Source organism: Onychostoma macrolepis, chromosome 20, assembly GCF_012432095.1.
Source record: "Onychostoma macrolepis isolate SWU-2019 chromosome 20, ASM1243209v1, whole genome shotgun sequence".
Taxonomy (NCBI): domain Eukaryota; kingdom Metazoa; phylum Chordata; class Actinopteri; order Cypriniformes; family Cyprinidae; genus Onychostoma; species Onychostoma macrolepis.
In genome coordinates this window covers 10,703,713-10,720,842 of record NC_081174.1, presented here as the reverse complement: position 1 = coordinate 10,720,842, position 17,130 = coordinate 10,703,713, and the positions used below count along the sequence as shown (strand labels likewise).

General features: G+C 36.5%; 1 protein-coding gene across 1 annotated transcript in view; it reads right to left on the bottom strand.

Annotated features, from left to right (window-relative positions):
• The window catches only part of dab1a (DAB adaptor protein 1a), a 182,388-nt gene that overhangs the window by 56,325 nt on the left and 108,933 nt on the right, over positions 1–17,130 (bottom strand). The window contains 2 exon segments of the mRNA XM_058756109.1: positions 9,399–9,497; positions 15,140–15,279. Coding sequence (XP_058612092.1) covers positions 9,399–9,497; positions 15,140–15,279 — 239 coding nt within the window.

Below are 17,130 nucleotides of genomic sequence, written 5' to 3'. Positions count from 1 at the left end.
TGCTAAAAAAAAAAGGGTGATTCATGACAAAATTGTCAAAAACAAAGAAAGAAAGAAAGAATAAATAGCTGCTAAAAATAAAACATTTAAATAAAAAATATTTTATAGTTACACATTTATATTATTGATATGTGTTTATTTGTTCTGTAGTCTTTCAATATTATTTTTAATATTGTTATTTGATGTTTTAGAAAGAAGACTCACCAGTGCTGAGAGAGGAAAAAACAACAATAACAACAACAGTAATGTTGTGAAATTTGCATATTAGAATGATTTCTGAAGGATCATGTGACACCGAAGACTGAAGTAATGATGCTGAAAATTCAGCTTTTAAAATATATTTAAAAAGCTAATAAAATAAAAACTGTTATTTTAAATTGTGATAATATTTCACGATATTACTATTTTTACTGTGTTTTTGTTCACATAAATTCAGCCATGGTGAACATAAGAGACTTCTTTCAGAGAAAAAATATAAAATAATAATAATTATTGATTAATAAAAATATAAAAAATGTATTTAAAATCCCCACACATGCTAAAAATAAAATAAAATTTAATTTATTTATTTATATTAATACATAACGTATATACTGTAACAAGCAATTATTTATAACAATCTACCACCAAGTATTTTTTCCTTGATTTTCATCTAGGCAAACTGTTATTTGCAGTGTTAATGTGCCAGACAAACAGCGCTGTGGGACTTTCTAGTCACAGCATGCCTAAAAACCTTCAGGTAGTTCCACACTGATGCAGATACACACACACTCACATAACTGCAGACTAGAGTTGTCAAGATACAAAAAATGTAATACTCGCTAATAGTACCGCTGAAAGGCACAAGTACTAATTACGCTAACTGGCAGGTACCAATTGAGTTAGTACTCCATACTACCAGTACTACTGTACAGATCAAATGATATCGCTGTTATTTTAGTATTGACTCGTTCCAACAGTATCAGTACTGTTTGACCTCGCTATCACAGATAAATACACACGCCTCAAACACAACATGAAATAGCATGATTAAAGTTATTCTACACGTTCCACGTCACTGTGTAGGAGTCCGATCATTATATTAAAACATACGCTTGGCGGTGGAGTGTGTGTCCGTATTTAATCATCTCAGTGTGGGAGCTAGACAAGGAGACACGGTGTCATTATTCCCATCAACTAGCCCTGACTCGGCCTCCCCACCCCCCACCCCCCAACCCCCAACCTGCTGTTGCAACGGCGCCAGGTATCCACTAATTAGCTGCTGCCATAGCAATGATGAGTGTTCCAGGTCTTTGATTAGAGAGAAAGAGCGAGAGAAACTACACAACTATACAGCAACTGGGCCTGAGAGAGGGGTAATTAGTAAGGAGAGAACTGAGTTTAATCAAAAATGCCACTGGTGCCAGCACACACACATATACATACGCACAAACACACCCACACACACTCGATCAAGGGTGGACAAGCTAGCGGGTGGGCAGCCAAAATGACTCCTCTGAGAGCGGGATTGGAAAGGAACTTCAGAAATGAGCCGCCCATAGACACCTTTGGGAAAACGTAGCATATGGGCAGGAAAAGACAGAGAGAGAGAGAGAGAGACACTAGGTGCAGAGACTAATAACTCTTGACAGTGCAAAATGGACTTGAAATGCCATGTGAATGAAGAATTTTATCTCATGCTATTAGTGCCAACTTACTATACTGTAGCAGCAGGAGATCTGGGACTCTTTTTAGTGAAATATATAATCAAAATATAAAAAAATGTGTATCTTTTAATCTGTTAATCTGTTCAAACAAATGTATTCTAAATTAATTTTATTATATGCTAATTAACTAATCAAAGTAATCATATACTGCAGAGACATACATAAATGACTTTAACAAGACTTTAATGTATCGTGTATGTGTGTGTGTGTGCATATATATACAGTATATATATATATATATATATATATATATAAAACGTATGACTCAGAGAACACAGGATATTGTTTTATTTTATTTTGTTATTTTATTTAGTTTTATTTTATGAACCACACCACACTAATGCATTCAATTCACGTGGCCCTACTTTTTTATTATTATTTTTTGATAAAGAACACTTAGCTCATTTTACTAGCCCTCACTCCATGTTCTTTCTCCACACACACACACACACACACACACACACACACACACACACACTAGCTCACTTATTCTGTTTAATGATATTAAAGTAAGTGGAACAGATATAGTCATTTACATCAACAGCTGCTTTTTGCATGCATTAGACCACTTTATTGGATGGGTCAGATCTCATTTCCATGCAAATCAGTGGCACAGAATCAAAGATGACTCTCCCTGCATACTATTTGTGACTTATGAAACTATATATGAAGACTGAATCTGGAAACCAAATTGGACATCTTAGGCACATTAGATACAAGAGAGGCTGGAGTCATTCTGGAAAATCACTTTTCTATGGATCCACAAATCACACAGTATATCAGTATATTCGCAAAATATGTTTTGAGGGGGAGAGAGAACATACAGCAGGTATGTTATTTCTAGAATATACTTACTCACTCAAAGTCTCAGTCAGCATTGCATGCTTAATTTGGGAAGAAAACAGTCTCACAAAGCATTGCGACATGCTCAGTAGAAGAAAAAAAAAAAATCCATAAATTTATCCAAGATGGCAGATGAAGCTGGAAAGATGTTGAAAATATAGACTACTTGCAATTCATTTAACACTGAAAAATGCTAAATGGCTAAAAATAGTTAGCAATAGTTAACAAGGGGGAAGTAGGGAAGTATGCATATTAGGATGCAGCGAATAAAATCAAATGTTGGGTTGTTTGCTAAGTAGGGCATACCAAATCATTCACTTAGGAATTTCCAGTTCAGTCAGGACACTTCCTCTGAAGGTGGTTGCTCATGTAGGCAGTAGATAGCAAGACGGCTCACTTGGTTTTGAAACTGAGCCGAGCAACTGTCACTGAGATGAATGGGAATGCTAGTGAATAGCTTTCTTTAGGTATTATAGGCTTTCCTGGTGTAACCAGGCCTGCAGTCCTAACTGAGGAGGAGTCTGGAGGTGGCAGCGGGCTGCAGGCCTCCCTGTTTTCTGCTTCCGCTCTGGTCTCCCTCTTTGTGGGAGAGTTAATAATACGAGTGGCTGGTCTTGGCAGGCCTTCAGACAGCAGGACAACAATACGATTAGCCGAGTCACAGTAATGCACACGGCCATCCACTGAGTCACCATAATGAAATCAGGAAGCAGCTCCTCTTCATCAGAGGGGGGCCTGGAGGGGAGAGCCAATGCCAAGGAGGAAAAAAGTGAAGGAGGGAGGGGAGGACAGACAGATGAAGCTGGAACAACCACACAAAGAGGACAGCGAGGAAAGCTGCTGAATCCTAAAGAGGCTGCCCAGTGCTTTCTGTCTCACTTTCTTCTTCTATCTCCATCTTTCTGTCTCTGGTTTGCTCATCCTTTTTCTTTAAAGTAAAAATTTCTGTTGTACAGTCGCAGTCTTCGGTTATAAGGTATAAGCATGCAATCAAATATATACAGTCAGGTCCATATATATTTGGACACTGACACAATTTTCATAATTCTGGCTCTGTATGCCACCAGAAAAAGAATTAAAATGAAACAATCAAGATGAAATTGAAGTGCAGACTATAAGCTTTAATTCAAGGGGTTGAACAAAAATATCACATAAAAAGCTTAGGAATTACAACCATTTTTATACACAGTCCCCTCATTTTCAGGGGCTCAAATGTAATTGGACAAATAAATATAATCATAAATAAAATGTTTATTTTTAATATTTTATTTAGAATCTTTTGCAGGCAACGACTGTCTTAAGTCTGGAACTCATGGACATCAGGGTTTCCTCCTTTGCGATGCTTTGCTAGGCCTTTGCTGCAGCTGACTTCAGTTGTTGTTTGTTTGTGGATCTTTCTGCCTTTAGTTTTATCTTCAGCAAGTGAAATGCATGCTCAATCTAGCTGAGATCATGAGAGTGACTTGGCCATTGCAGAATAATCCACTTTTTTACCTTCAAAACCTCCTGGGTTGCTTTTGCTGTATATTTTGGGTCATTGTCCATTTGTACTATGACGCACCATCCAATCAACTTTGCTGCATTTGACTGAATCTGGGCAGAGATTATTAACGGTAATTATATAACTGTAACTTGAATATGTTTTGGTTAACAGCTAAAATAATAAAAATTGTGCATGTGTCCAAATATATGGACCTAACCTAATATATATATTAGGTCTCAAGTATATTATATCATATATATAATTGGTAACATTTATCACGTTTTAAAATATTTATACTCAAATTGTTATTTCAAAACTATGGAGCCCTGCATATGACAAAGAAATAAATGTCATGGCCACAAATTAAGAATATATTGCCACAAATAATTGGTTTTATTTATTCATTCTCTCTCTCTCATCTGATAAGTTAAATTGTAGCCATGATATCCTTTTTTTTTCCGGCATGCATGTCATCTGTCATAGATATGTGAATGAAAACTTAAAAAAAAATAGTAAAAAAAAAAAAAAAGCAAAACAGATGCATTTCCACTGGAGGTCTCAGATGTTTGTACCCCATTATATGCCTTCTGTAAATGAGATTTAGATAGAGAGATAAAGATAAAATACAGTTAGAATTACTAGAGTGTACATCAGCGTGAAATATAGTAATTTATGCCACAATAATTTGCCAACTAAAATGATATTTTTGAAGTCCTTCACACCCCATCACACTGCAATGATCCATGATTTTGTTGTTGTTGTTTTATTTGGAGGTTAGGCTGACTTTTTAAATTGCTCTGATGGCATCCAAACTTTTATTTGCACAACACTGAAAATTCAGCTTTGGCAGGAAAAAAACAGACAGGAAAGTGGAATGAAATGAGCTAAAGAAAGAAAGAGGTAAGGATATGAAGTATAGCTTTGTCTAAAGCAGTAGACAGCACATTTAAAGTCTAATGACTTCCAGCACAGCCACTATATGACATGGTCCAGTCATCTTACCTTATAAACCATCAATGTGATCAACAACCCTCTCTCACACACACACACAACCCATTATTACTCTATAACATCTCTAAACCCTGTGAGAACCACTGCAAACACCATAAGACTCGGTAATAGAGAGGACAGAGCATCAATCCGGCTCACTGCATTGGCTCAGTCTCAGGGTCTAAATTAAAACTCACCAGAGTAAGAAGTAAAAATGAGAGTGTGACCCTCAGATTTAAAGGGACAGTTCACTCAAAAATTTAAATTCTATCATAATTTACCCTTATGTCATTCCGAAACTGTATGGCTTTCCCTCTTCTTTGGAATATAAAAGATTGAGAAATCCTCTGTGTTTTTTTCATCTAAATAGTGGAATTCAATTGTCACCAAAGTGGTTTGGTTACCAACTTCATTCAAAATATTGCTTTTGTTCTGAAGAAAAAAGAAACGCATACAGATTTGGAAAAACAAGAGGATGACAATTTTCATTTAGTTATTTTTTAGTGAACTATTCCATTAAGTTAAAGGGCAGGTTAAAGTTGTTCAACCCCATTAGTAAAATCCTGAAAATAAACAAAAATGTATTAACTATCTAAGAGCACATTTGCTACCAAAACAAAATTCAGTTTCATAGCTGGTAACAAATATACAGTACAGACGTCTGAAATGTGATAAAATGTCATTGCTGTACTATATTCAGAGCTAAACCAACAGCAGCACAAAATGATAAATGTTGTAGTGATGCAAGTGCTGTCTGATAATTAAACACATTCACACTCAGACAGATACACACTCACAAAATAGAGTAAAAGGTCATGGTGCTAATAGATCAGACGTATCAATGACAGATTAAAACCTTGTCATGTAGGTCACCTCCTGGCGCCATGACAACAGAGCACACTGTGCTCACATGGTAACCTCTCATTTATCACCGGCACTCATCAGTAATACACAGAACCCTGAACAGAGATTCAGCAGCCACACTGGCAACATATAATCAGCTGAAACGTTACATCAGCTCTGAAAAAGTGGATACAGATCTTAAAACCAATTCTTAATTTGGCACTTTATTAATTTAGATAAGTTGTCTTTTTCTGGCTCTTATTTGTCTTCTTAAAAATGACATATGCAGTTCATGCATTGTTACCGCAGTTGACCGGTGTGTATTAACTTATTCCAAAGAGAATTCCAAAGCCACAGCTGGTCATGTGATCTCAGATAATTTCTTTAAGTGTAAAACTTTTTTTTTTTTTTTTAGTGGAGAGTTAACCTTTTTGTTTGTTTTGCTAACTGATACAATAATATGAACTTCATACTGACATCTACTGACATGGATGTTGCATTATGCAAAACTTTTCATTTAAGCGGCAAATGCTTTAAATCTGGTCACGTGATTTCATTATGGCGGCCGCTTTTCCAAGGTTTTATTCCCATAAGTCTAAAAGTTCTCATAATTTCCTTTAGATGCAACCTTTTTTTAGAGAAAAGGTGTTCCCTTTTGCTTGTTTTACTAATTGGCACAATAGTGATATTGAACTTTATACTGACACCTAATGGTGTGGATGCATCATTACACAAAAGTTGAAGTGCCAAATGTCTTATGTAGAATAAAAGTACATATAAGTTTATGAAGTGCTCTTCATTTTGTGGTATAAAACAATTTTAGGTGAAAAATATGGTTGAGTGCACCTAATAAGGATGTTAAAGGGGACATCGGATGCTAAATTCACTTTTACATGGTGTTTGCATATAAATGTGTTAGCAGTATGTGGACACAACCACGCTACAATGATAAAAACCCATTCACTACTTTTTTTAATTCCCCAAAAAAACCTAAACAGTATCAATTATCAAGCCATTTTGATTTTCTGAGCAGTATGATATCATATTGATTAAGCCCCACCCACTGCTGACGGACTGTCCCGTATTAGCATATCTTCGCCCTCAGGCAGTTGTACGCTGTCCTCCATTTTCTCCACGCTTGAGCAGATGTAGCGACAACAATGACAACGCAGGTGTTTTGTAGTTGGATGTAAAAGTGAACACAAGATTCTTAATTTTCTCTTGACATCAGAACCAATGAAGATGCAGTGGATTCATTTTGTTTTTGATGATAATGTGCCACCGAATACACTTCAATTTGTTTATGTCTGTGCAAATCATTTCACTCCAGACTGTTTTCTAAACAAAGGACAATTCAAGGCAGGTTTTGGTAAAAAGTTCAAACGCAAGGATTGATCAATACCCACTGTTCCTGAAGAAGCAAGTCTCACGCAGAAGATAGGGGCGGGGTATTTAAAGAGTCATGCACCGAAACGGCTTGCTGTGAACAGAGCTGTTTTTGACAAGGTAAAAGGGTGTTGTTTAACATGACCATTGAAGAATTTTAACCAAAGTTAAAAGATCCTAAAGAATCATATCACTTGTGGAAAATGGACATCCAATGTCCCCTTTAAGTAAATGTAAAAAAGAACAAAAACATGACCATATCATCAAAAACAAATAATTACAACTGAATGATAAATTACACTATTCACATTTCTGTGAAATGCTGTAAATAAAAAATAAAAAAAACACTGTGGGATTTGCTTCATCTTTTTTAAAAATAAGGTCCGAGCTGGTTTCAAACCAAAAGAGCTCAATGGCACTTCACAACAAGAAAGTAGAGGCAAATCAATAACTGTCAAAAAGTGAACTCCTCTTTCAAACTCTCCTTCTGTGGAACAGCACTTAGGCGTACGTGATCCGGTCTGATACTTCATAAATAAGCATCATTCCCTCCGTTTATAACTAGCTCAGGTGTGATTCACTAGATGTTATTGCCATTTACTCTCCATCAAGATGGCGCAAGGCCCTGCAGATGGGTCTTGTAAAGCTACCGTCGTTCTATTCTAAGAAGTCTGTTCAATTAGGCTTCTCTGATTTCCCCGGAGAGCGCTCCTCTCTTTAAAACGCATCATTAACACAGGCTTACCTCTCCCAAAGGACACCCTCACCCCCACCCGACGCAGAGCAGACTAAAGCCTGCTTTCAGCAACCGCACGCTAACACATACAAACTTTTGAGGCCTAGAAGATGAGGGCCTCTTGAAGAGACTATAAACTAGATATCCACAAACAGAATTGTATATTCCACTTTGATTTCTGAGTTATGTTTGTGAAATAACTGATACATATTATTTTTGTGCAGACAGAAATTTTAAGGCATGTACACATTTCATCTGGTCACAGACAGATGATGTTGTGCAATTACATGAAAGATTTTTTTTAACACTGGTTTATTGTGGTATAAATGACTATATTTCACACTGATGTTCACTCTAGTAATTCTAACTGTATTTTTGCCATATAAATATCTTAAAAGAGTATTTCAGTATTTAAAAAAAGAATATGCCTGTTTAGTCCCAAACAAACTTTCCCTTATAACTGTACTTCTTACCCTAAACCATAACCAATAATATTTTTTTTGCAATATATTTAAATGCTTAGCTAGAATACCATTTATTATTGTGAATATGTATATTTAATTACACATTGTGATATGAACAATCAGTCAGTAAACAGACTAAATAAAACTTCATAAACTGAAATGTTTATGAGTTTTGGTGTGAACATAACCAAAAACTGACTCACAGTTTAGTAAGGAAGTTGGTTGTGAACTTCAATTTCAATTCACTGACTTGTAACAATAACTATAACTATAATAATCATTCTAATATGACAATTGGCAAAGTCCACACCACAATAACGACACAGACGAACAATATTGTCGGAATCTCTTTCAAAACTATTTTTCTATCTTATAAACAATAAAAACATTGACTTCCAATCAGAATCTACCTGCTTTTAATGAGCTCGAGCATTTAAAGAGACAGTACAACAAAGTCAGCATGAGTTTATAATAAACAGAACGTTATTGTTTTAGATGATATCTCACAGTTATAGTTCTTAGTGTGAAAAGGCATTCAGTCTGATTCAAATCGCTAACTCACAAGCTAGTTCAAGATCGTCCGGTATAATGAATCCTTTTGACTTATTAAAAAGAACCATTTCTTAAGAATCGCCTGTGTTTGTTGTTGCAATTAGCTCTCCCACTGAAGTTTTTACTAATGCCAACTGCTTTATAGCACTTGCCGCTGATCAATACATTGATGAAAGGAAAAGTAAAAAATGTCAACTAAATCTTAGCAACAACATGTCTCCAAGGTAATGAAAAACACAAAATGCCCTTTTTGTAGATAAAACAAACAGAAACCAGGTTAGGCATCTGAGGATTTGTATTTGTGGCTCAGACACTTGCTTCAAAGGATCATGGGTAGTGACAGGACACAATTCCCCCCCGCCCACCTCCGACTCTCAAGCACTCCCCCGACTCACCCCTGACTTCTCATCGAAGATCTTGATCCCTCCAAAGGACACAGTGAGAAAAACTTTCTGTTTGTGTTCTCCTTTAGACCGCGCAGAGGCTGCGATTCCCTGCAGACAAGAAGATGAAAACAGGAACATGAGAAAAAAAAGAAATGAGGATAAAACAGAAAGAAAGCAGGGAAAGGCAGCTTTCGCTACTTGCTGCAATCCTTGGGGAGAATTAGCTGTTATGTAAAGAAATTGATTCATTTTCTCTCTGTTTTCAACCATTTCGGGCTTGGAGGTTCTGATATGTGCTGGTTCAGAGCGACTGGGGACATCCAATACTCTGTAATTACACCATTCTGCTGATCTTTCTCTACTGACGGTCATTCAGAAGTAGAAATATCAAACCATCCCCACTCAAAATTACATGTGTAACCCCTCCAGTTCTTCTACTCTATTCTTCCCCAAAGGACCACACGAAAATGATAGACTGAGCTCATCTATGCAGAATGTTTACTGAGAACACACGAGAAGACACTAAACATACAAAATGCTGCTCATCAGGTCACAAAACTGCCATTCACCTCAACAGTTTGGATGAAACTGAAGAAAAAACGGCTAACTTTACTCATTTTGTATCAGTAATTGCCTGTAGGTGTCCCCATATCCCCTCCTCACCTAATACCCCTTAATAATGAACATAATAAAATTATATTATAGCATTAGCAAACATTTCGGCACAATTCATAATTAATTTCCTTTCCCTGTTACATACGCATCATCCAAAACATTGCTTAAAATAATATATCCTCATATAAACCATTGTTTTGAGAACAAAGAGCAAGAAAACAGCAAATTCATCTTGCATCACCGTGTGAACCACACATAAATAATTGGTCAACACTCCAGAGTTTTATCCCTGTTTTGGAGTGTTTGGCTTTGTAATAGGTCATTCTACAGCAGATGCAAGGAAATAAAATATATAAATAGTGTTATGCACAGTTATCAAATAAAACACAAATATAAAACAAAGTCACTCAAATCGACTTTAAAAATAAATAACTGAAAAATAATCCCATATGTGCTTTTGTTTTTTTACACATATTCAAAATGCCACATATTAGAGGAAACATCTGAATTGTTTGAGTGTGTAAATGCAGCCTACTTTTCTGTGTGAGAGAAAGAGAAACGAGAGAGAATAATAGAAAGAAACTATTTTCTCTTGAACATTTAAGGCTATTGAATTAGCTATCAGCCAGAGACTGAAACACTGACTATCCACTTTTAAATGTAACACTTAAAAGCCCAATGTGGAGCAACAGCCCTTTAAGCTTATTTTTTCCCCCAGGGATCACTGCTTCTTTTTGATGACTGGTGGATCAACCAAGAGAGGCAAGAATGAATATAGGGCCAGTTAGACCAGTGCCCGGGGCCTCTGCCTACACTGGAAACAAAAATTCTATATTTTACCATACCATACCGAACTTTATATTACTTCACTGGCCAACGGAGCAAAGCAACCCCGTGACGTCCCACACTGTGTATTGCAAGATGGAGGCACCCTTATTCCAAAAGCTATGACAAAACATCCCTTTTTTCTTTGAAATGGTTCCATTAATCGTGTTTGCTATATATTTTTTAATTATGGAAATCCCTTTACTAAATAATGTAAACTTGACTGACTGCTTCATTCCACTTTAAATTTACAGTACAATAATAATAATAATAATAATAATAATTCACTAATATAATATTGATTTACCAACCTACTGAAGAAGTACTAAAATCTATATTGTACCTGTTATGACAATCACTAAAAAACACAGATGGTAATTAGAAAATGTAGGCATATGTAGAATCAAAGCTTTTCCACAAGCAAAGTATACTAATATTTAGAAAGAATATACTGTAAATTTATTACCACTGTGTATAGCAAGGGATTTAATCATTAACTAATTAACAGGTTTTTACAGTAGCATTTTTTTAGTCTTTTACCATTAAAATTATAATCATTTTTTACAATGTACCAGGGGCAGCACTCTGAAAAGCTCATAGTGACCCGACACAAGGCACTGCAAATGTAATATTTAGTCAACAGCAATTCAATAAAACACAAAAACAAAATAACATTATTAAACTACAAATAAAGGGTGACATTTAGTTCTTAGTAATATTAACACATTTTTGCAATTTTAATAAACCAAATAGCAATGCATTTTCTTTTGTAATAAAACAGACATGCTTTATCTGTACTGTTCACCCACACACAATTCACACCGGACAATTAATTTTCAACAAGAGGGGTAGAACGAATGGAAAGCGCTATCCTTCTGTAAAACTGCTGCGAATGAACGATAGAGAAGCTGAGAGTGGTATGGAGAAAAAAAAGTGCCACCCCAGATGGTTGTGCACCGCCTTTGCCAGAATCAGTCACTGTGATGAGAAGATATCACACTTCAGACCTAAATCAACTTACATTTTTTATATATTTTCATAGCCCACTTGTCAAGATTTGCAAAATATAAAGCTGCAATTATGATCAACCAAAAGCCAAAACTTGTTCTGAAATAAAGCTTGCTTTGTATATCCAAACCATTCGAAGGTGTGTGTTTGGGCATTTCTCCAAACAGCTGGAGCCCTCAAGTCTTCCTGGACCATAATACGTCCTTGCCAATCAGATGAGCCTGTTTCTTGATCTTCCTTCCGAGTGCGCAGGGAGCATCATCCGTCAGTCATATGATGTATGCTAGCACACCATTAGCACATCCATATGTGCTGGCGGGATGATGAATGAGCCGTTCTAATGCCAGTAGCTGGAAGATCACGGCGAAAAGAGCACAAGCTCTGACATTTCAAACTCAGAAGTGGTAGTGTATTCATAAGTGTTGCTGGAGTGAAGAAAAGATGCAGACGTGAAATATAAGATGTGAATCTCATTTTGCAGTCCGGCGTGCCTTCGTCTATAGGAGAAGCTGGACAGATGCTTAAAGGGGTCATATGATGCGATTTCATGTTTTCCTTTGTCTTCGGAGTGTTACAAGCTGTTTTGCATATATAAGATCTGTAAAGTTGCAAAGATTAAAGTCTCAAACCCAAAGAGATATTCTTTATAAAAGTTAAGACTCTGCCACGCCTTCCTAAAACGCCTCATTACGTCACGGTGTGGGAAGATTTGCATAACACCGCCCAAATGTATACGTAATGATAGAAGGTGTACCTTTTATTCTTGCTGTAGTATTGTTGTTGCCACCGCCACGTCATGGAGATGCTGTGTTTCGTTGTGAAAGTGAAAGTACTTTGTTTGGCCTTCCAAATGAATACACAACTAGAAATCAGTGGTTAAGTTATATTTACAACACTGTTCCAGAACAGTACATCGCAAATATTCGAGTGTGTGCAGCGCATTTTGCGGAGGACTGTTTCCTGAACCTGGGAGAGAGTAGCCTAACATGTGAACACTACGAATGGCTGTGATGTGAACACTATAAAGTGGGGCAATTCCAATGTCGCAAGGACAGTCTGGTGCTTCTGACTCTGTAAGTACGTTCCGATATTTAAAGAATTTGGTACTGACTATTCAAACGCGAGTTTTGAGCTGTGTAGAGTTGTGCTTGTTTGGCGTTTTTACGATCACAAATGCAGGCATGGTGTTATGTTTAGGCGACGTGGCGTGGTGCAATGCGTAAAAAGACCGTATGAGTCATTATAATCAGTAATTATGTCCTCACTGAATGCAACAAATGCCTTGTTTATAGCAGTGTTCATTTTGACAGCAAATTTTGATTTAGTTTTAGTCTTTTGACTAAAATGCCATTTAGTTTTAGTCATATTCTAGTCATCTGAACTGTTTTTAGTTTTAGTCTAGTTTTAGTCGACTAAATATCATAAGATTTTAGTCGGCTAAAATCTAATGGATTTAGTTACAGTGCATTTATTAAGCATTTCTCAAAAATTTCGAAACTCATTATATAGGTTTGATATTAAGTTTTTATCATTATATACTGTGATTTAACTGTGGTGACACACTACATGCCTTTGTTAAAATTAAATAAAACCACTTCTCATAAAGAACAAGAACATGGTCTTCTTTTTAATGAAAAACACAAAATAATGTTCTTTTTAACAACATCATATGACCCCTTTAAGGAAGTTTTTATAGCGCTACGTGGGTTGATTATCAAGGGAGGATGGGGATTATATGAAAAGACTCCAAAAAGTTACCAACAGCGTGATGAACAGAGAGACATAAGAAGTGTGGGAGAGGAATAAGAGATTAAAAATGACACTATGGGACCCATTTGTTTGCTAAAGAGTGGACGACTGTGGGAATATGAGTATAGATTATGTGTCTGGATGAGTGAGAGGTAAACAGCTCTGATCAATAACAGTCTGGACATTCCAATCAGACCAACATGCAAATCAGACGGCAAAATCACCCTCTCTCTCAAACACACTAAGAAACCAATCTAAACACTGGTGAAAAGGGTGCGATTTATAGCGAACATACAATAAGACACTGATTTTCGGAGGCATCAAGACAATGTGTATCAATGTCTATTTATGCGTATCAGGGGTGTACATGCATGCACAAATAGAGCAACCCACATACACATGGTAGTGTGACCCCTGGTGTTCACACGGCTCATTACCCATTCTAATGGATGTGGCTTATTTATTCAACTGACTGAAGCTACACCTTTATAGGTAATTAAATGAGGATTGCCAAAATCCTTTATCATATTGTTTTAAAATAAAGTTAATTATAAATATTAATTATCAGAAAATTAATATTTTATACGTTCATTTTTTATTTATTTATTTTTTCTGCATTTTTTCCAAAGACGTGCCTGGAAAAGGGAGATTTTATATTGATCTAATTCAATATTTTAAATAAAAGTGTGAAATACATAAATAAATAAATAAGCAAAAAATAAATACATATATACACCCTGCCACATATTTATCATAATTATTTGCATCATAATTATGTTTTTAATTATAATCTGGATTATGTATTCAGATTCCAAAAATTAAGTACTGGTAATTAGATTATATTACATTTTAAAATACTTGTAATCAGACTATAGTTACTTTTTCATTGATGATATAACTATTCACAAAATAACAGTAAAATTGTGTAAAAATGTAAAACATGTAAAAATAAAATAAATGTAAAAAAAAAATGTATCCCTAATTCTTCTTTCACCATTTACATTTCTCTTTTTAAATTCACATTTTCTTTTCATATGTAATGCAGGGATTCCCAAACTTTTTTTTTCAGCCAAACCTCTTTCACATAATATATTTACTTGAAGTATCCTTATTATTTTAAGTTAATAATCAAGTAATGCATTTGCATGTTTGCAGTTCTCTGACACTGGTTAATTGTCACATTATGTTGTTATTAAAAAAATTACTTTACTATTAAATTTATATGATTTGATTAATTATTAGCTTTTCATTAAACTCATGAACCTCAATTTGGAAAGCCTTGACGTAATGTTTAATGCACTTTATATTGTTAATTACAATGAATGGAATATATTTTCTTTCTTTTTGTATTTTTATATCAATATGGTACAATATTATCCTATTTAAGTCAATGCGTTAAACAACTTAGGTCAAAAGTAATCAATGAGTAGTTTGATTGTATTACCGAAAATGTGTAATCTAATGGATTACTGTATGTTACTTACTACAATTTTTTTTCATGCAATCTGGAATCAGTAACAGTAACCATATAAAAAAGCAACCAACACACACACCTTGAGTTTCATCATTGAGTCCTGACAGAGTTTGTCTCCTCTTGCGGCAGTGACCTCATCTATCCCGATGAGCTTGGCCTTGTAGCGAACACCATCCCCCTTAAAACGCTTTATCAGAGCTGCTTCACTGCGGTCCTGCCCTGGAGAAAGAAAAAAGAGAGGGAGATAGATGAAGCATACAGTCATTTGATGAATTTTGCATATCTGCAGCACATCTCCTCCTCCCTCTATCCACTATCATCTCAAAATGCCATTACTTTTCCCGCGATCAGCACAATCTGGACCTTGCAGCTGACAAAAATACCAAGCGATATTCTAATAACCTGTATTTATCCCAGCCCACATCCTCATATTTCTAACAGTGTGTTCTGTTTGAGCAGTTAGATCTTTAATCTCAGTCTAGTTGTTGAGGTCCAGCTGGAGTTTGTCTGCATGAGCCTGCAGGGTTGTTCAATGCCGGGGGGTTTAAAATCAACCCAGAGCTTTGAAAACCCTCCCTAACCCCCAGATGCCCCAGGTTTGGTGCCATATTCGTAGCTCAGAATGAAGGTCAAGACTGCTGCATGTGTGTGGCTGTAATTGCAGGTATGTCAGGCCTGAGGCATGATGGGGAAAGGTTGGTTTCTAAGTAACAACGCTATGTCCATGTCTGGTGTGAGGCGATAGGAGGGATGAAAGCTGAATATTTTTTTGAGCTCGAACATCAAAGTGGACGTCTATCAGCCAATCATGTCTTAGAAAGATCAAGTGGTTCCTCCCACACCTTCATCACAAAGCCTATAACTGGATAACTGGACTAGCCAATCGATGTTCCTCCAAGGATGTAGACCAATTAACTGGCTCAAGCTCAGTGAAGCAAAGACAAACAGACCCAATTAGGTCTGAGCCTGCAGTTTGATCAGTGGACAAAGGCAAATATACACTTGCCAGGACACACATAAACTTACTTAGGCTTAATTGATAGCATATACAAGACAAAGGGTGAAAGGGAAACACGTTTAACAATCAAAAAAAGATCAGGAAGACAGGCATACCTTACTGACAGCAACCATCATTCAGTCAACCCACCGACCTCCATATCCCCCCCCCCTTGTATGTCTGTCTCCCTTTACCAGCTTGGCATTTATCTTTCTTGCACATTCTGTCACTCTTAGCTCTTGTATTGTTGTGGTATAAATATTGTCTCATGCTGACCTTGTTTCTACATTCTCCACCATAATGCCGAATCTGCCATTTTTGTCCGACAAATAAGCCAGAAAGGAGAGTTGATTAACGTTGTTGACTTAAACTTGAAAAATGGTGTATTTACGTCTTTCCGCGGTTGAAAGAAGATACCTTCTGATGTTCATTCATGTTTATTTCGAGCAATAACTAGAAAAGAGGAATAGATGATCGGTTCACATGCTGCTTGAACTGAGGCGCTACAGCGATCTGTCACGACACATTGAAAAGCCACAAAACTGTATTTATTGTTTGAATTTCTTAAATTACAAAATTTGAAAGCTGGCACTTTGTTTCATACCAAAAGTAACCTGCTCTGTCTTTTTTTGGCACGTTATCAGTTTCCTTTTTGTATTTTTCGCTAGTTGAGAACATGATATGTGGCGTGAGAACGCCATGGCTTGTCGGGCATAGCAACAGTGACTAAGGAGGGCAGGTTTTTGTGAAGGGTCAATTAAGGGTGTACCCACACTAGGTGATCTTAACTGTGCCCGAGTGTGTTTGACCCCCAAAGCCCAATTCGTTTGATTAGTTTGATCGTTCCGTGCCGCGCTTGGGCATGGTTCGTTTAGCTGTCTCTGGCTTAGTTAGAGGTGGGCAAGAGCACGGTTCAGTTGGGCTCGGGAGCGGTACGCATGTAGTATGAGCGCTAACTGCACCCAAGCACGGCACTTCTGATAAGTGCAGCATGATTGCATGAACATTTCTGAGCAGCAAAAGCGATAGGTCTGTAAAGCAATATATTGTGAGAGGGCCATGAGTCACCATGT